The 23,656-nt window shown below is 37.6% G+C and overlaps 1 protein-coding gene across 11 annotated transcripts in view; it reads right to left on the bottom strand.

The window, feature by feature from the left end:
• The window catches only part of DIAPH2 (diaphanous related formin 2), a 251,755-nt gene extending 244,902 nt beyond the window's left edge, over window positions 1-6,853 (bottom strand). For 9 of the 11 annotated variants that reach the window (XM_075161966.1, XM_075161969.1, XM_075161962.1 and 6 more), the window contains exon 1: window positions 6,531-6,853. In XM_075161966.1, coding sequence (XP_075018067.1) covers window positions 6,531-6,653 — 123 coding nt within the window. In that variant the 5' untranslated portion in view covers window positions 6,654-6,853. The remainder of the gene's footprint in view (window positions 1-6,530) is intronic. The other 2 variants (XM_075161964.1, XM_075161965.1) reach the window with 2 other exon arrangements.
• Window positions 6,854-23,656: the final 16,803 nt, after the last annotated feature.

The following is a 23,656-nucleotide window of genomic DNA, read 5'->3' as shown; positions in this document are numbered from 1 at the left end:
TCACACCACATCCGAGTAAACAGCTATCATGAGAAGATGGCTGAAAAGCAGACACAATCATAATTTAATAGTACTAATGGATGAACTTCAAACAAACCAATAGAAAAGGAGGAATTCTAATGTGCCATAACACCAGTCTTATTAGTTCTAGCAAATAATCAAAGAAGAATAAATAATAAAGGAGGGGTTTTGACTGGTTCAGTTTCATGATCTTGTTTGTCCTACTGTCAACACAAAAACTTAAGTCAGTAGAGCACCAAGCCACCAGTATGCAAACTGCTTAAGCCTACACTGCTGCCTCAAAGCAGCTGATTCTTTAATTGTCACTCCTTTCTCCCATACAATTAATTAATATTTAACACGTAGAATATATTGGCTTTGCAGACTGCGATAGTACTGCTTTTGTCAAGCAAGATTCCGCTTATCTACCTGTTCGGAAGTTTGAAAGTGGGAAACCTAGAGAGGTGCTCACTCTACCATTACTGTAGGAAAAAGCTACTTGATTCACAAGACCTTAAGTAAAAGATCAGTTTGATACAAAAATAACATGCAAGTTGAAGACAAGTTAGTCTACCTGCAACTTTGTAAATTGCTACAAAAATACTAAAGTCTTTCAACTGTTAATCTTCTCTCAAAAGTATCTGCTCTACAACCATAGCCCTTTATAACAAAAAAAATATTTCCTCCAAAATAAAGTTACTGAATGATTAAAAAAACAATACTGAATTTAAAGAATGTCCATGATACATAAATTGTAAGGAACTGCGTAAAAACATTTATTTTAGTAATTTCCTAACTTCTTGTGGTTTTAAGGTTGAACAAGTAAACTGATGAATAACCAACTGAAACTGTCAGTTGCTTCAGCAGCAACTGCCACCTCTTTTTCTACTTTACCTCTAAATTTGGACAGGGATGAAAAGAATTAGAGGAAAGTTATTAACCATTATTGCTTACCTCTAAAGAATTGCAATTAATGTAGAAAAGATGAAGTCATCTTATAACCCACGCAACGTTTTTAAGCTTATCTTTTCCTTCATCAGCAATCACAGTATCATTACCATGCTTTACAGGCTATTTGTAATATAAAAACAAAAGTTCATCCTCGATAACTTGGATATTTAGCACCACAGTGCTTAAAATCTCAGAAAGCATCACTTCTATTTGATATGCACACTGTCAGTTCTCCCTATAAATGTCTTCCACATTGCCTAGGTGGAATCTGCTTTGTTTGCAAAGCTTCCTGTACTGTACAGAATAGCTCTACAGTTTTGTCTTAAAAGTAGTAGTTCAGGAAGTTTAATTACCACAAGCAGATAGGCTTATCACCGTATCTATCACCTCATTTAAACAGTGTCAATATCAATTCACATTAAAAGCATTTACCTAAACATCAGCACCAAGCATGCCCTACTCTGCCATACTAGAAGTAGTGCCTAATCAGTACACTTTTCAGCAACAGAATCAAATTTTCCCAAGACATTAATTTTACTCTTCAGTAATGGTTGCATCATAACTAACTTCACTCACTGGAATATCTTGACTTTGATCTAATAAGGCCAAGAGTCTTCTAAAACACAAGCATTTCAATTCACTTCTTCCTCAAGCATCCTCTTGAAGTAAGAATCCTCTTGCACTGATTTTACTCAGAGACATGATCTCAAATGTAATACATTTTATTCATGTGCCAGAAATCTCTGCTCAACCTGACTCATAGTTCATGTATGCAGTATACAAACATCTAAACAAGTCATGTGTAATGAGTACATTATGTCTCCACAGAAGAATGACATCAAACAACACAACCTTAGGAGTCAAAGGCGATTGGTGCGATGTAGGTCCTGTAGCACATAACCTGTCTGACAGTGACTGATACTACTGACACATAATTTAAAGCACTCATTAACTCCTGCACTGATATGGGTGGAGCAACATAGCTGGGAAACCTATCCTCCCAAGCACATTCAGTTTACTTCTGTTTTTAAGCTAATTGATAAAAAGCTTTTATTCCACTGTTTGACACTAGTTTATGGCACATTAGTCAGAATGTTGAGTTCATCGCTTTTGATTCATCTCAAGGCTCACGGGGTTTAAAAGACTTCAGTATTAAGCATAAACAATTTCTGCTTTTAAAACGAAGTATAAGTTGTTCCGTGTTGGATGAATCACCAAATCCACTTGCTCTCCAATTAAATAAGCTCTCTCTTACCCCTAACAATTTGTTTTTCATGTTATACAAGATCTTTCTCCTAATCTACTTTTAAAGATAGCATCACACTCAGAAAACAGCCCCTTTCAGAAATTTAGTTTGTAGCTAAGTGGAGTATCTATCACTGAACAACAAACTTGAAGTGAACTTGGGAGTAATGGAGCATGCTTTTAGCATGGCCCTAGCCACTACATACACAGAAATATTTCTACTTACGCTAGTACCAAACCGACACGATATATTATTAACTTCAATTGGCCATATTAACTTATAGTTAGCCAGTGTTCCAATAGTCAGGAAGCACCACAAATCCTGTTATAATACCTCTTTTCAAATACTGATTCATAGAATCACAGACGTTTGAAAGGATCTCATACCTTTCTCAGTTTAGTCCAAACTCCTGCTCAAAAAGCAGGATCAACACCAAATTCAAACCAGGCTGCTAAAGGCTTTGTCCAGGTTTCCAGGTCTTGAAAACCTCCAAGAACAGAGATTCCTCTGTCTCTGGTCAACGAACACTTAATCATCCTTCAAATGATTTTTTTCCGCTTATACTCAGTCTCCTCTCCAGCGACCTCTCCTGCTTCTTTTTATGACTTCTGTCTCCCATTCTCCTGCCATGAACTTCTGTAAAAAGCCTGACTTCAACTTCTCAGCTAAAAAGATGAACGACTTGATAAGACTCTGGGTTCAGCTAAGCTAAGATAGATATGTCAAATCAGACCCGACACCGTCAAGCACTTACTGATTTCCTAGGTACCCAACAATTATATATTTCCCATGTGATACTGAAGTGTTAAGGAGAGCAAACAACATCTAAGTTAAGGATTAACAAACATAGGAATTCCAGCAATCTCCCTGACAACCTTAATTTAGTCTGTTTCCCCTGGTACAACAAGCATACTTTTAAACAAGCAAAATAAGCACATTGCCAAACCGAGTTAAGAATGTAACTGCTCACTGCCATCTCATGCCAGCCTATTCTCAGGGCTGGCATGAGATCAGATGATTGTTTGCCAAAACATTTTAATTTTTTCCTGCCCATTTCATTGTAAACAAAAATAATGACAAAAACACCAGGCACTCATTCCCACCTCCAGTCCTTGTGCCAGCAAAAAATGAGAAAAAAAAAGATCAAATCAGAGCTCTTTCAGCAACTGTTATGTGTCAAGATGCTCGTAAGATAGACATTAAATTTTAGAAAAATTCTCCAGTTTACACACTACTAGTATAAAAACTGGAACTAAATTCTCATTGTGCAGTTCTGTCATGTTCAACAACATGTGAATGACTCTCAAAATGACCCAAAGCAGAAAAAAAAAAGGAATTAGTAGTTCTAATATAGCCCATCTTCAATTATTTGTGTGCATACATACGCATCAATTACCTTACAGAAAAATATTTTAAACCACCATTTTCTTTTCTAGCACAGATCCTCTTCTGATAGCCTAGTCTTAATTCCTGTCAATCAGGAATAAATGCCATTGATCAGGCAAAAAAACACCAAACCACTATGCTTCTGCAGGCCAAGCACCATTGCCCACCTTCTACTTTCAGATGGAGGGGATGGGGAAACAAAAAACTTCCACCTTCTTCTTCTAGCATCTCCCTTCCCCTAAAATAATGACTTCAGTTTTCCCAGCTCCCTGTCATCAAGAGCCATTTTTAGTCTATCATATAAAAAATCATTCCCCTAGACTTCTTCCCAAGGACTTGCCTAATTTCAGCTGCTATGCCAGGAACTAAAAATAAATCTTCTGTTATATGCAGTTGCACACCCTCTCCCACCAAGCCATTGCTCAGCACTCCACTTGATGTATGAAATAAGTTCTAGAAGAGAGAGATGCTCCTCTCAGCGCACTGTAGAGTTCCCTGAATTATACACAACAAACTGACAGAGTGCAGGTTGATTCATCTCTGTAACTTTACTGAAACTTGATTAATTATAAGTTATGAAGCTGAACCAAGAAAATCTCCAACTCTGAGAAGCTTTGTATACAAGCTCAGTGACAACCGAACACTTGCACAAATAGTGTGGCTTCTTTTAAAGAAGTCCCAAATATACCTTCATCTTATTTGCACAGTGAAGAGAGCAACAAGTAAGGTTGCTCTCTGAGTACCTAAAGATATTGCTAGCCTCAGCAGAACCAGTTCCTCATTCAAAATTAAAGCCAGCAAAATATAGTAAGATTATTCTCCTATATAATGGATGAAGCTTTTCCCCGATTAGAGTTTTGTTCTTCCCTTGCAAACCCCATGGCAGTAACTGATAAATCTGGCTGTCTACTCACACCGCCTCAACTTAAAACACACCTGAATCCCATCCCTTTTCTTCCTCAGAGGTAAACCCCTCTTCATGTCAGTTTTATACACCATTTGTGTACATCATGTCCAGAATGAAAAAAAACCTACTTTCCCATTCATCCCATTCACTCAAATTATACCATCAGAGGCTAGTCACTTTATCTCAGGGAAAAACTATCTTTCAGAAGGTATCTTGTTCAAGCAACATACCACTACTCTGACCCTGTTGCTGCTGGACATCCCCTCAAGATGTAATCATCCCCTCAAGAAATAAAAGCATATGACTGCATACGAAGTCAAATATTCACATAATGTACTTTTTCCACTAAACGTAACAATAAAAGCCTACTCTAGTGATTCTAGAATAACTGAAAAGAACATGCAAAGGAAATAGCCGTCCTGTTCAATCCAATTTTGAGCTCATTTCACTTTTATTTTTTAAATTATGCATTTCTTTCAAAACCAAGTATTCTCCTCTGCTAGAGCAAAATTCAAATTTATGTTCACAGCTTCCAGTAGAAGCACCTTCCTGTGTGATTTTTAAATCACTTCCCTGCAGGCATCTTCAAACAGCCTTCCCAGCTACTTTAGCTAGGAAATAGTAAAGGTAGTATAAACATAAACAAACATCTTGTTTATGTGAAGAAGTTTGTTTACATTTATCCTGTGCAAGGCAGCATGAGTTTGTTTCCAATAACACAATAAAACAAAATAAAACATCGTATTTGGTTACCTTTTGCTAAGATATACATGGTCACTTTTAATACAAGTACACTTCAAGTTATTCAGTATTCTGGCATTCTGTCATCCTTTTAAATCTTGGCCACTTTCAGTAACTTTTTAATGCCTCATATGTTACGAATTTAACATCTTCGCCACATGTGTGCTAACTTAGTTTTCAGTGACAAAAAAACCCCACCGTTCTCAGGCTGATCAGCCCGAGGCTCTGCTGCACTATACTTGATGAAAGGAACACAAGGTGGGAGCACTTATATATTGACTTAGTTTTACCACTATCTGTGAAAAACCTTGCACAAATTAAATGAAGTTTGCAACTACTATTCTGTTCAATAAGAAAGGTCAGGTAAGTTCTTAGTGTCCGCTACACTGCTGCTCTTGAAAACCCATCACAGAACTGAGCTAAAATGAGTTGATTCAAAGTTAAAACAAATAAGCGTAACAGAAGTAAACAATTAAAAGTAAACACTGTCATATTACCTAGTTTTGCTGCTACTGCATTTATAAAGTGAGATACAATCCAGTGCTGTTGGCTTTGAAATGTACCTATGTTTCAAGTTATCAGCTTTGTAAGTAGAAATACCTTCTTTTAAATCAAAAAGCACAGGCATAATGAACAAACTCTATAGCCCTAAAGAGGGTTTGTGTGCTCAGAAGCTTGTCAGATCTTTCCAACAAGACTGGACAATTTCCAAATTTTGAAATTATTTTCACATTAATTCATAAGTTCACTTGGGAAGCAGTTTGCATTATAACCACCAATATTCTGGATGCTTCAACACAGAAAAAAAAAAAAAAAGGCAACAAAACGTGATCTTTCACTCAAAAGGTGAACAGAATAGAGGCTACACCAACAGGTCCTGCTTACAGAACGGTATTGTTCCCGCACCTCTCCCCAAAGGGACGGCCCAAGCAACACCCCGCCGAGAAGCCGCCCCGTATCACTCCCTCACGGAGAACATGGGAATTCCCGGCTCCTGTCAGCGACCACCCCCGGCGCGTTACCACAGCGAGGCCCTCCGCGCGCCGCACGCCCCCCTCCAGCTGTCACCTCCCTCTCCCAAAGAGCACCCAAAAACCCCCACGGAAGCTCACGGCATTTTGAGAAAAGATCCTTTAATTCCTGAAAGCCCGGCACGCCCCAGGCCCGGCCGCACGCCCCTCCGCCCCAGCTTCTCTACTCGGGAGGCAGTAAGACAGCATCCGAGCCTCCTCCTCCCCCGCCTTCCTCCTCATCCCCAGGCCGTCCCCTGCCCCCCTCCCAGCCCCACAGCTCGCTCACCAGCTTGGGCTTGTTCCGGCTCTCCTCTTCCGCGGCGCGCCCACTCCGCTTCGGGTTCATCCTGCCAGAGCTCAGGGGCTCCTCGCCGCCGCCGCCAGCGCCCGGAGCCGCCTGACCCTCCATCCTCCCACCGGCTCTGCGCCCCAGCAGAAACCCCCTCTCTCACCGGGGCCGTACCCTCAAGGCCCCATAGGACCGACACGCACCACCGGGCGTCTCCCCGTCCCCTCCCAGCCGCAGCTGGAGCGGTTCCTGGTCCTGCTGCCCCGCCGCCTCCTCCCAATCCACCGCCTCAGAGACGCCGGACGCCTCCACGCATGCGCGCCGCCCGACCGGCGTTACCGCGCATGTGCCAGCGCGGCGCGCATGCGCTGCTTCGGCAAGCGGAGGGAGCGGCACGCCGCCCGAAGGGCGGGAGCTGAGGTGGGTTGGCGGTGCCTGTCCAGGAAATGGCGGCGCTCGGGGGTTTTGAACAGAATCGCCCACTGGAAAGGTGAAGTGTGAAACAGAACTGACCCGCCCTGGCTTTGGCAGCACGGAGCCGGCGTGTAGGTGGATTTATCCTGAGGGCTCCTGGCTGAGTCGTTCCTCATAACAGGTTGCTGGGAGGAGAAAAGGCCGAGACTGGTGCTTGACCGTCTGCTGTCAGACGGAGTTGGCTGGTCCAGGGGCGGGCAGAGAGCTGAGGCGGCCGGAGCCGGCTGTGGTAGTGCGAGAAAGCGGGGCGGCCGGCGATGGCCGTGGCAGCAGGTGTTTTCGAGAAAAGCCTGGTCTCCGTCCGATCTGCTGCAGGCAGCAGCTGCTGGGCCCCGTGTGCGGAGTCCCCTGACACTGCACACGGAGGGCTTCCTAATGAGGTGGCTCTGGCTTACGGGTGTTTCCCTGTATTTTACTTTGGAAACACACGAGACACAAGGGATAACCGTGGTGTTTTAACTAAAATTGAGCTATTGTTTCCACAAACGAGACACTTTTTTTTTTTGGTGTCAAATTTGAGAACTAGTCCCCAATATCTGAGTCATCTACACATGCTTATGGTTCACAGCAATGAAAGAAATTGCTTGAACCGTTTCTGTGGATTAAAGAATCCCTTTGGCTGAGCCTCACTATATAAACTGAAGATCTCTCAGCATGGATGTATCAGTGTGGATAGTGGAAACACGTGGAAATAGGATCACATGCCTGATTACTGAGGGCTCATTTTGACAGATGTCTTCATATTAATATAATAGTTATTTTAAAAAGAGAAAAATACAGATTTTGTGTTCGTATAGCTGATTCTATGCTTGTTAAGTTATACTGAGAAAACAGTCATGAAAACAATCATCATCTGTTGTTTTGGTGGGACAAGGACAATCCACAAATCTTTGGGGTCCAAATTTAGATAAAAATGTATTACTTGGTTGCCCCCTAGAAAAGGGTCCCAACTCAGCACTGCTTCCACAGTGGGCATGTTCTTTTTCAAAAGGCGAGCAAGACCAGTACAGTGAATTTTCCCCATTTCTATCTAATACATACATGGTTAAAGCATGCCTGAGATTCAAGTAGCTGTCTGCATTTCTTCTGATTCTCTGAGGCTTACCTGAGTACTGGATGAAATAATATTTTTTTTTTAAATTCAACAGTGAAAACCTGTTGAAAAAATCTGACAATACCAGCTTTCAAATAAAATGACAGCACTAAAACTTGCAGGGGCCTTAAAATCAGAGTACAATCTTTGCAGCGGAAGTTAGTAGGTTATAAAATAGGCCAGCTCCATCAAGCTGCTCAGTTCTAAACTTTCCTTTGGGATGCACCTCTTCTTTTTAGTACAAGTTTTCCTTTTATTTCATTTTGCTGATTTTAACAGTAAGTATTTGGGCATAGTTTATGCTATCTTAACCACACATAACTTTGGAATTATGAAATTAATCAAGTAATCATTAATTTAATCACTTGTTTGCAGTGACAGGCAATGTAATGTTATTTCCAACTACGTCAGTTTATAATTTACAGTGCATCTTTCTACAGCAACAGTTTAACAATTTGCCAGTTTCAGTTAAAAAGAAATGCTCAGATCTGTTTTTTTCTTCTCTTCAGTTAGCCCTAATGGCCGTTTTGTTTTTCTGTGCTATCTTTATTTCTCTGTATTAAGCAGAAACTGGTGCAGAAAGCTCAGTCATTCCAGTCGCAGAAAATAATTTCCACTGCCTGATGTCTCTGCACAAATTTAAGAGTTTTTAATCCAGACTCTGTGGCGCTATTTGTTCAGCATAACTCTTGAGTGCTCAAGAGCTTTTTTTACCCAAATTTTCTGAATTTGCCACAATACTACTCATACTGCTTTAGCCAAGTCTTTTTCAGTAAAACTTTTACAACTAAGATTCAAAAGCAGCAGGCAGAACATTACAAAAATACTTTGCGGTATGACTGAAAACAAGTGCACATGGGAGAACTCTAGAAAATTGAGCAAATGTACGTTCAGGTATTCAGTTAATTTAGTTTTCGATGGAGTAAAACTCAGATCACATTAATGATCTTATGCAAAACAGGAAAAAAAGCACTGAAGTCAGGTTTAGGGACTATGCACATTACATTGAAAAGAAAACACAAAACATTTACTATTTTTAGTGCAGGTATGCAATAATAACTGTATCCTTGTCTAAGTGATGGAGAAAAGATGTGCAACCATCAGGCTATAGCTACATCATGTGATGAAAGAGCTACCCCACAAGTACTCTTGGTTCCTCTTTTCTTTCTGCCGTTTGCCTGCTCTCCTGGGACAAATGGCTGGTTGGTTACCACAGTTATTGTCACTTTTTTTTAACTCTGACTTACAAATATTTTGAAAGTCTCCACATAGAGTGCTCAGCTGTGACTTAAAATTGTTGTTTGAGTTGTACAAAACATTGCTACAGGATTTTCTGGAGACCTGCTTTTGAATAGATTTTATAAATCAAGCAGCATTAGATCTACTTCACAGCCTCCTCAGCAGAAGTTAAAGCCTACCATGTTCTTTTTGAAAATGTTTGTAGTCATACTGCAGCATTTTAGTATTCTTTTTTTTTTCTCAGTTTCCAGGACCGAGAAACAAATATTCCATATAGGAACCGAAAACCTATGAGTATATAAGCTCTGCAGGCAATTCTAAGCAAAAGGAGTGAGGTGAAATAATGCAACTAGCCCAATTAGGAAAATTTAAATGGAAACGCCCCTCCACACCAAAATAAAAAAAAAGCAGAAAACCACAACTCTGCTTAAGGCAACCAGACAAACCTCAGATCATTTTGGCAGTCAGTTTGCAATGCAGTATTTTGGTCCGTCTCCGGGAGCAACATAGTATGGCCCGAGGGTGGAAAATAGTAGTTGTACAAACTGGTCTTAACTTGGCTTTATCTCTGAAGAAAACTTATTTTAAAACTATGCATATTACAAAAATCATTTTACAACATTAAAAACATGTAACTACGAAAGGCCACTGCTATGTAGATGCTAACATTTCTCTTTGTGGTTTCGTAATCTCAGTCACATTCAGTCACATAACCACAGCAGCCAACAGTGACAGAAAACTGCAAATGTTCATCTGTGAAAAAAAAACACAAGTGACACAATTATCTTACAGCAAAATTATCATAGGCTGATAGGCATGAGATATTTTGAGCCTCCCCAGAACATGTACCATTTTATATCTGAATTTGAACAAAATAGGCTTTTGAAGATGACTGGCTGACCCAGTAATATCAGAACTTAATCCTCTAGCACACTCCCTCTAAACATATAAAGAATACAATTGTGCAAGGTTCCAGAAGGCACATACTCTAAGTATATCTGAAAAAGAAAAGGGTTCTGGGTTTATGAGTTTCTATAAATTCAATGATAGAATTTCCATTTGCCAGAGAAGACACAGGCTTCTGCTCAATAACAGCAGTTTTAAAACAGCCGTAGTCAACTGGTCACCAAACCAGCTATTCAGATTTCAGTCTTCGAGAAATGTTCTATTCTCCAGGTTTCTAGTACTGAAGAAGCAAGTTAACAAAGTTGAAATCTTTGTCCTAACTGCACTGGGGGGGGGAGGGGTGCGGGGAAGAAAAAAGGAATTGTTCTGTATACTACCATGAGAGAAAACATACAGTATTTAACTTAACCACAAACAGGAAGCATGCTGCTAAGTCACCCAGTAGTACATTCCCCAGCTTTTCATCCAAAAATTCTCTATCATTAGCACAACCACTCTACCACAGAAAACATACCACAATCCTTCCACTACTCCTGTCAAGCTGTAAACTTTCTTCAAATTGTCTTGTCTCTCTTCCCGATCAGTATCATCACCACAGTCAGTTTTTACTCTCCTACCCCTTCCTCTTCTTGCAGTTTTAGTTGGAATCTATTTACAGTTAGGAATTTTTAAAAATCCCAAAATTTATCTTCAGAAGGAAGTCAGTCTAAGATTGTTTACTGTGCATGAGAATGTGGTAAATAATAAGAAAATCAGAGTATATATAGCTTGTCTTAACAAGTAGGAAAATAGAAGTATTAACTACTAAGCAATGAAAATCAATGAAGAGTATTATCTGCATATGAATAGATATTCCCTATTGACAAAATAACCTCACTTTCTAAAAAATACTCTCTTTGACTACTTAATATGATCTATTTGCAAACCTAAATCCAGAGAAAACCCACTCACCGATAAGATAATTCCAAGAAATACTTGTTTGCTAAAGCTTTATTTAATCTAAAACAATAATTTCCCGGTCTGCTAGAGGCAATAATTGTACATTCTATAATGTTTCTGTAAATTAAGTCACAAGAAGTTACTATCATATTTATACAAAATTTGTGTTAGTGATTTGAAGGTACATTAAAATATCCTATATTAACCCTCAAAACAAAGTGACATTTCATATTACGATCATGAACAGTATCACAAATGTTAATTAAAAGCACAGCTAATTATGAACATTTCTATAAACGGATAAGGATTACATCTTCAGCAAGGTTAATTTTCTGTGGCTACAGCTACACTTTGTTTTTAACCAGCTGTGAGATGGCTGCAGAACAGTTCACTGATTAGGCTGTATACTTTTAAATTTTAAGTCAACTTACACATTTCGCCTGTACTTATTTATAGGAAGAGGAAGCTGACAGCTTCCCACTTATTGTTTAAAAGAAGTTTTCATGTTGCATATGTTAGTGAGGTACTTACCTCTGTAGTCACAGCATACCTATAGTTCAACTTTACTTACTCTGTCTAGCTCTAATTTGAAACCGAAAGCACTGGAGCTAGATGAGGTATATAATTATTAAATGATACATTAGAAGTACGGAGTCTACTTGTGTCAAGGCACTTTCTTCATTAAAGTGACTTATATAAATCCAGAAATAAACTGAATAATGGTTTTAATCTGAACAAATCTTTAGTGATTTTAATTTACTCCAGGCCAGGCGCCCCTAATACTTAGGAATCAAAACATCAATACGCTTTTTAGGTTTATATTTTCCAATGTGTTACTTTTTTGTTACAAGCATTTTTCCTTTTTGAAGCAATCAACTAATTTAGGTGAATTCTGTTTTCACCATTTTCTGTGTTTTGACCACTTAGTCTGTAATTCTAGATCACAACTAGGTTTTTCTTCTCCAAATGATTTTTTACTTTCAGGTTTTAACAGAACAGTAAGAAAACAGCATTCATGCCCCATTCATGTTTTCTAGAAATAGCACATATATGAAAAAAATTGCAGAGGATTATTTCAGAGGATGATGTAAAAAAATAAGTAAGAAGAAATCCCTTTTCTTGATTTTGGGCTTTTCCCACAGGAAAAACGAAACAAAGCAAAACAAACAGCTGATCTATGAAGTAGCCAATATACATGGTAATTAGTTAATAATTGATTCCTTTTTTTTCCCTTTGCTTTTAAAATACAAATCTGTAGTCTTACCTGGTACAAGATGTGGTTATTAGTGCAACAGTTATCTAAACTTTGCATCTAGCGGTAATTGCTGGCAAGCAAAATGCCTACTGCCTTTTTTTTTTTCATAGAATAATCCTAATAGTATCATATAGAACTTCTTGGGTTAGTACTTCCATTTTTTCACAACATTTTATATGCTGGGACACAGCTATTCTATGTGAATAAAAGACAGTTATGTCTCATATTATAATACTGAGTTTTCTTTCTAGCCTGAAAGAACTGGAGATGATCTATACAGAGAGAGAAAAAATGTAATATTGCCACTAAATACTATGTCTCAGTTTTCAATCATACTTTATATTACTCATATATGCTATCTTCCCATTTTTAAAAATACAATACATCTTTTTGATTTAGAGTCAAATCCCAATAGTTATTGTGGATTTAAATAGAATATTCAAGGTCTTAGTAAAAGCTACTAAATTTTTACACTTTTCCTGTCATCTGTAGTATTTTATACACCAAGCACCTATGTACTATCTGTATCTGACAATGTAATTCAGAGAGCATTTTCTAGCATTGCCTGCAGTTCTGCAGAAGGCAACAGAAAAGATGTTTCTTCAGAATGTGGCATTTTTTTCCCCTCTAAGACTACTGAGGGATTCTGTTGTCTGTTCTGCACAGCTCCCTACAAACCGATGGCTGAGTTGCATAGCTTATCATGCTGTGGTATGTTCCCCTAATTGTTTAGAAAATGTCTTTTGATGTTCCTATCTCACAGTGCAATTTAGTTCTCAAACATAACTAAACAGTACAATATAAACTCCTTTTATTTACTTGACCATATTCAGCACTAGAGACCTTTCTATTTATCTGGCTTTTCTACATTTTCACAACTTTTCACAAAAACTAAATACCCTACTGCAGCCATTCTCTAGCAAACCCCTCATACATGCCTCATAATTACCCAGGGCTGGTCAGAGCAGGACAGAAGGGAACCGGTTATTTAATGGTCAGGCTGCTCTACATGGTAACTTTCCTACTTTGTTTATTTTATCTACAAGGAAAGCTGTATCATGGGTAAACAATGTTTATTATTTCTGTAAGTGATATGAAAGCTTAGTAAATAGGAATTCTACAGTACAGGGAATTAATAATTATCAGTGGAATAGCTTTAAATGTATCTCACCATAGCCTATACTCCAATAAGTCGGTTTCCGGGTGGAATTAGTTAAGGCAGTTAATTTTGATGGAAACACACACAAGTTTAAGGCATTAGTAGATGTTAATGAAAGAGCTTCCAAGCAGATGGACAAAAATGGCCTGATTAAAGCTAAAGATCATGTTAAGGAATCTTTGTTCGAGTTGTTCAATGGAAGAATCAGAATGGCAATTGCCTGTCCAGCATATTAATAGTAGTTTCCCTTGCTAGAAAGGGATTGATGTTTTTTTTTTAAACTGTTCTTGTCCTTGGATGGAGCACATACCATTTATTGGTGGTATATACACTATATAGAGGAATTACCATCAGCAGGTCTGCCTCAACATTTTCTTCATAGCTATGTTTACTCCACTAAAGACCATTTTTGAGGAGAACGGTAGGCCACATTTTAAAAGTGTGTCCTTTTACATGAGCTAACAGTGGGATTATTTAAACAGCTTCTTTAAAGGGAGGTAAACTAGTTATATGATGCAATTATTTAGTAGGTAAACTAATACTGTTTTATTATATAATTTCTTCATGGTATTTAAAGGATTTACTTAGTTAAATACCTTGAAAAGCAGGTATTGCAACTTTAAGAAATGGAGAAAATTACCCTGAGTAGGAATGTATTTCGTGCACTTCCTGTATTGGTTTTGGTTCACTTTTTTGTGTTTAACTTATAAGAATCTTTAATAACTACCACTGAAATAAACTGTATGGCTAGCCTTTCTGATGGAAAAACCTAGCTCTGAAGTCTAATATGCTTCCTTGTCATATAGCACAGTTCTAGCAAGATGATGTTGCATAAGGCTTACAGAAAACAAAGTATCTTCTCTTGTTCTACATTTTTGGTTTGTTCTAAATTACTCTTCTTTTTGTGTCTGTTAATTCCTTAAATACTGCTTACGTTGAACTTACTTGTGAAAAGCAAAATTCTGGAACATGTAATCTAAATTCTTTGCCTGTCCACTTAGTCCTCTTTATAAATGAGTGAAAATGGAGTGTGGTAAAATAGTAACACCAGTGAGAAGCAAAATTAACTCCAATCTTATCCTGCACATGCACAATTGTATATTTTTAGTCGGACAAGTAGCTGAAGATGAGTTTGACGCTCAGCCCAAGAGAATGTGATTTTTTTCGCCTGATGAGAACACACATTAGACTTCATTTAGTGTAAGAGGAGGTGACTCTCAGGGTGGCAAGTGGTATATATTTCCCTCTCTTTATCCACATGCAAAGTGAATTTGTTCAGCAAACTTCTATGATACAAAATTAATAGATAAAAAGAAAAATAGTTTTCTGCCAAATTAGTCTACTGAGCTAATTCACATGTCTGTAGTATCCCTAACTCTGACATAAGGAATAGGGGACAAATACGGCAGTGAGAGATTACCAGACTAACAGTAATATAATACCAAATCCTCATTACTCTCACCTTTAACTCTCCACTGAAAGTGCTCTGATTCATGAGATGTGCCAGTTTGTACTGTGACAATCGGCAAGATTTTTATCCTTTCCTGTCTACCACATTCTGACTTAGGAAAGAATACTGTCAGCACTCAGGCTGCCACAATTCACAGCCATGTGTTTTAAGATCAATTGAAATTGTGCAAAAAGAGCAAGGAGGGCAAGTTAAGCTTATCAGCCAGGTCAGTATATATTATTTCCCATTTCTGGGTCAGAACCCTTTGGCATTGTGTTCTCTATTGAATCTTCAGTGATGGGAATATGAATACAAAGCTACCAAAACAAAACACTCCCTTGCATATACCTCTCTGGGGAAACATGAGCACAAGCACGTGACAGATGCTTGTTTCATTGCTTAATGCATTATAAGAAGGTGACAAAATGCTACAGTGATAAGGACGGTACAAGAACTGTAAGTTTCTTGTGTAGAAGAATATAGGATTAATTTACAGGAATGATTACAATACAGTTTTTAAAAAACTTATTTTTCTGACAATCTTACAATTTCAGGTTAGAAATGGTATGGAAACCTGTGGATGAAATTGTCCAGGGAGAAGCCAGCAGGAGGAAAGAGTTCAAGTCCAGAGGAAAGGGCTCTGTAATCTGCACAGACAGCTGGAGAGAGAAGGTGAGACTATCCAAAGGAGTGTCTGAAAGAGAATCAGGAAGAGGAAGCTAAGAGAGGGCAATGAGGTAGCTATGCAGTCAGCTGCTAAATGTATCTAGTGGCACAAGAAAGGTCAGGGTTTCCCACTTTGGCTAGAAGGTCATTCCAGACTTCACTGAGGGTGGTTTCACTGCAGCCTGAGGAACGAGTGGGACTGGCACAGAGCTCCACGGCCACTGTCTCTGCTGGAATTTGGGGTCTAAATCATGCTTATTCCTTGGGGAAATTTGTCTCTTTAAATTCTCCAAGGAGTGTTGAGCTTCCCATCCCCTTATTAAGGAAATCGTTTTAGCAACCTGAGGGCATTGGAAGTATACACTGGTAGGGGACTGCTTATGTGCAGGTAATAGTTCAGTTAGTTCTGAAGTCTTTGCTGTGAAGTTCTTGCTTTACTTTGCCTTTTCTATGTACAGTTCTTATAGTTCTACTAATGAAAGTTATTAGTTGGAAGTTGCTTCAAATTTTATTCGAACTGTGATTTCACTTTAAAAAGTTAGCACTGCTGTAAAAAGAATTTTTTTGTTTCTGCCTGTTACCCTTTCCCGTCTCCTGGTGCTCCCTTTTGTGTACAGCAAGCATTCATGTGACTGTTGTTAAGTGGATTGCAAAAGTGATCTGAGTTAAAATTTACCTTATTTAAAAATGGTTGGTTTTAACTTCACTCAGTTCCTTGATCTTGCCTATCACGTGGTCTCAGAAATGCCTGCACTGATAGGAGCGGGAGGATAGGTAAGAGGGCAGTGTAAATCTCTTTCACCATTCAGCCGTCCCTTTCAGGAATCTAGCTCCCTGCTCTGATCTGGCCCAGCTGCGTCATCTTGGCTCAGGCTGCTGAGGAAATTGCTAAATTTTGAGGAACAGCTGTGAGAAGGCCTGTAAAACAGAGCCATGTGAGGTGAAAAAGCAAAATTACAGACAGAGGTAGGCTTGTTGGTGGTTTAAGGATTAAAAAGGGAAAACATTAACATGGAAACATAGGAAATCCTGCCTGAAAAGACTAGGGACTTAATGAAAGATAGTCACATAATGATAGTAAGGCTGTATTGCTGCAGCCAGTGAAAGCTAATTCTTATCTCCCAGGCTTTTGCGCGTTTGGCCAGCAAGGATTCTCTGGGTGTTTTATCAACCTCGTGAGTATACCATTCTTAATGAAGTAACTTGTTAAATCCAAGCTAGTTTTATGTGCATTAACTTCTAAATTACTGCTTTATATTTTTAAGCTGCATACATATCTTGTTTGTGTAGTCTCTGTTCATGGCTGAAGGTACCTAAAAAAGTGACCAAACCAATGATGGGAGGCATATTTTAGTAGTACTATCGGCTTGTACTATGTAAATATAGAAAGGGATGTGTTTTGACTCACTTATATAGGAAATATCAAGATATAGTACCCCTAGTTTCATGACAACAGAAGAGCTTTTTTGGATTTAATTCCTTTTAGACGGATCGGTTTATATAGTGATAAATGTTTTTGTTAATTTCTGAACCTTTTTGGATCTTAATGTGGTATTTTAATTCAACTGGTGTTTTTCAGTCATCCGGTGAGTTCTAAATGGCATTTGTGTTTTTGTTAGTTATTTTCTTTACACCTGTTTAATGAACCTAATGTAGCTGTAAAACACTCAATTTTCTTGAAAGCTTGTAAGTAATTCATAAAACACTAGAGTCTTAGTATGGCTGAGATTTACTTTTTCATCCTTTGTGATCTATTAATTTAATATTATTATAATTTTACTAGGCATGGTTAGCCAGTTAAATTGATTCTTGAAATTATTTCTCCAAAGTAAATCTGCACTTTAACAAAGCTATTTCTTTTCCTCTATCTCTAATAAAAAAGTGCTTGTCCCAAGACAGTATCTATAGGTAAGAATCTACTTAAACCTTATTGAGATATTGATAGTAGTATACTGAGCTAAAACTCTGAGTTAGTTTCTAAGTATAGGAAAAATAGTAACAGTTAACTTAATAAGTTCAGAATCTGTCCTGAAACAGTCTGACTACAACCACATTGCAATCAAAGGAAGGTGTGATTTTCTGAAAGTACTATGAAACACTCTTTTCAGAAAAAAGTTTTAAAAATATTGGTAGCTTTCTAATCTCTCTCAAGGGTGCAATTTAATGGTGATGTTTTCTTGTTAGGTCTTGAATGACATCTAGGCAGACATGAGTAAGGCTGAGTGCGTATCCTGAAAGTGTATTGAAGTTGCTTATTCTTTAGGAGTAGTTTTCTTGATGTTCTGCATAGATGGATGTTAGAACATCATGGCTTCTCTGGATTGTATAAAGCACAATGTTTCTTCGATTTTTTTTTTTTTTTTCCTAACAATACAAAGCTATACTTATTTCTGTTTGGAAGCTGGTTAAACAAGCAATGGTTGTAAGTGTGCTCGAACAGGCTAAGGCAGAATAAATATCTTGATGCACAGCAGTAGCCAATTTTACCTTTGTCTTACTGAAAAAAACATTAGTCAGCATATTACCAATAGCAATGACATCATGGGTCTTAGACTCTGAACTGATTAGTCTGCATTCTAGTGGCTCACCTTAGTATTGAGGCACACCTAAACAAGCAAACATGGTAGTGGAGTATGTTGTAGGAGCTTTTACAGTGCTTCCTTTGGAGTACCTCTTCTAGTGCGTAAAAATTTTTTTTATAAGAAGATATACAGCTTTGCTTTATGACAAAAAACCAATTCAGTAAAACTAGGCTTCAGAGCACAGTACCCCTGCTCTTCTGATTTTGTGAGACCAGTCATTTAAGTGAGATGAGTCGCTGAATCACTTAATGTAATTACATAGTCACTTGTTTATGGTTGTATGGACTAAGTTAAAAATATTTTAACCATATGAATGTTTAGATAAAGGAGATTACATAATTGCGAACAACTCCCAATTTTTAACAACTGAGTGGTTATTTTAAGTTTCATGATGGGTCCTTTGGTTAATTGGGAGTCTCAGGCCTTAGATCAATTATGTTACACTCCTTGAAATCCTCAACAGTACCTTTCCACAGACTTCAATAATATCTTATTTATTGTTATAGGAGAGCTAATCAAATAAACATTCCTCTGCTGCTAAATACAGCCAGCAAGCTGCTTATGAGTCAGAACTCTGGCAGATAATTCTGCTGCATATCAGTGAAAACTTTACTGGTTAGTTGTCATGTTCCTTATGCGAACAAATACCAACTTCTTGGATCTTATTTTTCACGTTCTAGGTTCACATTCCAGTAAGCAATGTTTTCAGTGTTCACTGTAGTAAGCTTATGCTTGTAAAGGACTAGGGAAAAAACCAAAAAAACAACTTCATCGTGCAATCATTCTGGAGTGTAATACGCAGTAAGCTCGGAAATTTGCAATGTTATATCCATGGTTGATTAGTAATTAGGCTTTCAAATGTTCATGAATCTAATTTCCATACAGAGCAGCAGTTAAGGGCAAGTTATTGGATAAACACAGTGATATCGAAACTAAAACTATGTAATTTTTATAGCAGTCTTGAAAGTCTTTGGATATTGTTGCAGCTTTTTAAGTGGGAAAACTGCACTGTAAACTCACATTTGTAAATAAAGGGGTATATAATATGAATATTAATTAACCACTTTATAGAGACTGTGAAATTAATTTCCCCCTATAACAGTAGTTTGGGAAAAACTTTTTCCTGTCAGTTATTTGTATATCTCCTGCCTAGTATCTTTTCATCTTTCAGTATAAGGTATAAAATAGAAAAGGAGCTGCTTGTCAGCAGCTTGTTAGAATTCCTTAAATTTAATACCAGCTTTGAAAAGCAAGTGATCGCTCAATTATGTCCAATGCTTACACTTATTTCTGTAAAAATATTTTTGTATTTAAAATAAGCTAGCATAATAAGAAGCTTGTTATCATCTCAGATTAGCGGATCAGGAGTACTCAGGAACTAAGCAGCTGTACACTTGACTGAGATAGAGGAAACAATCTTTGCTTGTTCCTGACCAGTTACTTGAGCCTTGGGCTTTTACAGTGTGACTGCCATGGCAGATGGGTTATATTAAGTTAATAATCTTTTCATGGAAGCAATAAGAAAATCAGAAGTGATTGGCATGTTTAAAAAAAAAAAAATATTCCAGTCCAGAGCACTATCTGGGAGACTAAACTGCCAAGTTCAGTTCAGCTGAACAGAATGCTAGAACTGGCCTTCCAGCGGAATGGATGCTCTTATTGCAGGAATGGCAGGTACCAGGCACTTCATTCTGAATATGAGAAAGCTTTTTTTGAAACTGATGCACCTTCTCCAAAGCATGTCATTCCTAGTTCACATATTCCCTGCTATTCCAGATACTGTTTGTATTGCTGTGCTTTGACTACTGCTCTTCCAGTTCAGACTTCTGTTGACGATCTGTCAGCACCACTGATTAAACACTGGCACAAAGAGGGTTAGTACTTAGCAGAGCACTTCCTGCGTTTTGCCTTTCTACAGTCTAGAAAGAGTTTGGTATGTCCACACTTCTCCTCCCACTCTTAAGCAAAAAAGCAGAATGTATATAATCTTGTTCATTGATAATTCATTATGTTTTCTGTCTAACTTCACATCTGTAGTTCAAATGCAGAATTCAATGCCTTTTGCTGTCGGTTTCTGCATGTTGTATTTACTAATTAAGTGTAGGAAACATAATGGAGTAACTATTGGAACTAGTGGAATACAGTAACTTAACATTAGTTGCTAGGCTTATATATTCTTATTTAGAACTGAAGCTAGTGAGTTGTTAAAGTGATGCACGGCAGCCAGGATTATGCTAATCTGGTTTTAGTGACATGAACAGGAGAATTTTAGAGCTTCTTTTTTAAAATCAAGTATCCTATTCAGACAAAGGAATAGACGAGTTTGATTCTTTAAAATGAAATATATTAAGAGTATTAATGGTTGCCTAAACCACATTCCTGTATTGGCAGTTTCTTTTTCTATTTTGCATAAAAAGATGGTTTGAAAAAGATACACAAAAATTAGCTTGAAATGAAATGTCTGGTTTTAAAACATGTACATGAATTATTAAAAACATAAATCCTATTTGATTGTGGAATCATTTTGAAGAAAAAAGTGGTCCAGGTGCTAGCATACATAGCATCTTTGGAATTTATTTCTTTTTTCCTTTAGAAATGTCTACATAAACAACTATATTGTGCTTGTATGTTGTCCTCTTTGGAAGTTAAGGTATGATTCCAATGTAATGGCAGTTGTTGGGAAGTTAGTATCATATGTTGTCGTATGTCACAGTTGTCAAGGTTTTGAATCTACTTCATTATATTGTAAACCCTTTGGCAAAATAAGTCATAACCTCAGTAATTTTACTTCTGTGACAGTAACTCTTCATAGATTGCAGAAAGAAAATCAGTGGAGGTGCTGAGTTCATTATGTCTTGTGAGTAGCATAGCTGGTGTTTTTATCTGTTAGATGAATCCAAATTACATATTGCAATATACTGTCTAATGTAGCTCTTAATCAGATGTCCAAGCTGTATTAGAATTAATTTTAATATTTAATATTTATAAGTAATTACATTTTTAATAAAATATTTATAAATGCCAATATTTAGGTATTGAATTTGCAATACCGTTTGTCTATGTGTCTGCTTACGTCTGTAGATTTTGTTAATGAATTTGAGAGTTCTAAAGAATGACAACCTTTAGTTTAAAAATGCAACTTAAGAGCTCGCGAGTATTTGTTCCACCTTGTTGATACTTTCTACCAATATGCAGTGACTTCCAGATGCTCAGAAAAAATCAAAATTTTAATGGGTAATTATTGGCTTAAAGTTTCCCTGCCAGAACATTTGCTTTGTAGGAGGAACTATATATTCTATGCAGTAGAGCGCTTAATCATATTACCTCATTTTTTTTACAAGCTTGGCTTTATTTTTTGCACTTTTTTCTACCAGTGAAATCGTTTATACCTAGACACATATTGTACTATTCACATTGTGGAGGGAAGAAAAACTAGACAGACCAAAGGGACAGAAGTTAAAATTACAGAATACAGATGTAATTTCTGAATGCACAGTCAGTTCAAAGGGGAAAATTCTAATGTACTTCTGAAGCAAGAAGGAAAAGAGTTTCATAAATGTAAGGTCACGGAGCAGTCCTCCTTCACTGGCAGAGCTCATGTTCCAAAAAACCTCAGGTTCTTTCAGCTGCTGGGTGAGGGCAAAATAGCATACATAAAAAGAGCCTTAGAGATATTTTTTAAAAAAAAAAAACAAAACACCAAGTCACTTTCAGAAAGTGGATTGCCTTTTGATCTGGGATCTGTTAATCTTAGAAGTTTAACATCCATGCATTTTTAACATAATATACAGTAGAAAATTAGAAAAGTGGGATTTTTGGAGTTTAAAGGCGGCGTGGTTTACTTAACAAGGAGAATTGGAAGAAATTAATTAAAAAGAGTAATTCCGTTTCCTCCCCCCCAACCTAAATTTTGAAGTCCGGTGGATTGGAGGGGAGAATTTGTGGCTTGATGTTTGCATTTCTGCTTTTTAAATGAACTTATAATATGTCGAAATTTTTGGTTGGTATGATTGCTGTCCTTTACACAGAAATCTGTTAACTAGTGACTTTTTTTTATTGTACACGAAGCTACTCAGAACAATAAAATCATGGCTTTCATTAATTCTTTTATTAATTAATCTTTTATTGATGACTACAAGTAGTATTCAGATGCATAGGGTATTATTTCCACTTGTCTGTACCTAAAACTTGACTAAACCTGTTCAGCAACACATAGCACTAAAATACAATATTTGTACAAATTAGAGTAACCTGAAACACTAATAAATGTTAGAATTATTAATTATATTGATAAATGGATAGTTCATTTAAGAGTCTCTTAGTTAATTGGTAAATGGAGTGTTGTTGCTATATCCTCAGATTATCTTGGAACTATAAGCAGTTTACTAGAGTAGACGCTTCTAAGAAACAAAAGTTTGTGGTTCTTGATGTTAAGATACTATTGCAACATCGACTGTCCTATTATTTTTTTTTTCTGCATAGTACGTGGCCAGTAGCCATGAATAAGCTAACTTAGCCTGAGTCATAAGTGATAATAAGAAATACTTTACTGTCGTATTGATATCCTGTTTCAGGGGTGGTTTTATCTCAGAGCTTAGGCTTGTCTGAGATGTACTGACCTGTTTCTTTCAAGGGCTATTTAAATTTCTCCAGTGTGAAGTAAAAGCTTATTTCACTTCAGAAGTAGGTGTGTGCTGACTCATCATGGGGCAGCACTGTTCCGTCCTTTAGATCTGTTTGTTCTACCATGTGCCCAGTTCACAGCAGCTGCATAGCTTTCTGAACAGTCATGAAAGATGAGGGAATTAATAACAGGAGAATGGGAAAACGTAATCTTTGAAGAGTTAGGGATCCTGAGAATATGTGGGCTTCCCACCCACCCCTTTGCCTTACAAAAAGGTTATATACCTAGCCAACCCCTGGCTGCAGTTCAGTTTTATTAGCTCAGAGCTGCTCCAGTTTTTGGCTGCTCCTAGCGTTCCCCACTTAAAATTAATCAAGAAATTCACTGTATTCTGTCTTTAATGAAGCCAATTCTCTCAGGAAATGGCAACAGCAATGTGGAGACTTCAGATAACTGGCACACCAAATGCATTTGACTAGTGTCACACTAATAACATCACTGGAAGGGGAGACAAACGAGGTATCTTGGGGAAAAAAGAAAACTTGAATGACAAGTGTCGTAAGCACAGGCTAGACCTATTTGAACAACAAAGAACAAATATTTATAGAAAGAGAAAGCATATAGATTTTACATAACAGGTTTCCTGGGTTTGTTTTGGTAGTTTTTTTGTTTGTATTTTTACTTATGATTGAGTGTATCAGTATGTGAAAACAAGCGCTTTCTCAGTAGACAAATG

Source organism: Calonectris borealis, chromosome 13 (assembly GCF_964195595.1).
Source record: "Calonectris borealis chromosome 13, bCalBor7.hap1.2, whole genome shotgun sequence".
Taxonomy (NCBI): domain Eukaryota; kingdom Metazoa; phylum Chordata; class Aves; order Procellariiformes; family Procellariidae; genus Calonectris; species Calonectris borealis.
This window is presented reverse-complemented; position numbering and strand designations above follow the sequence as displayed.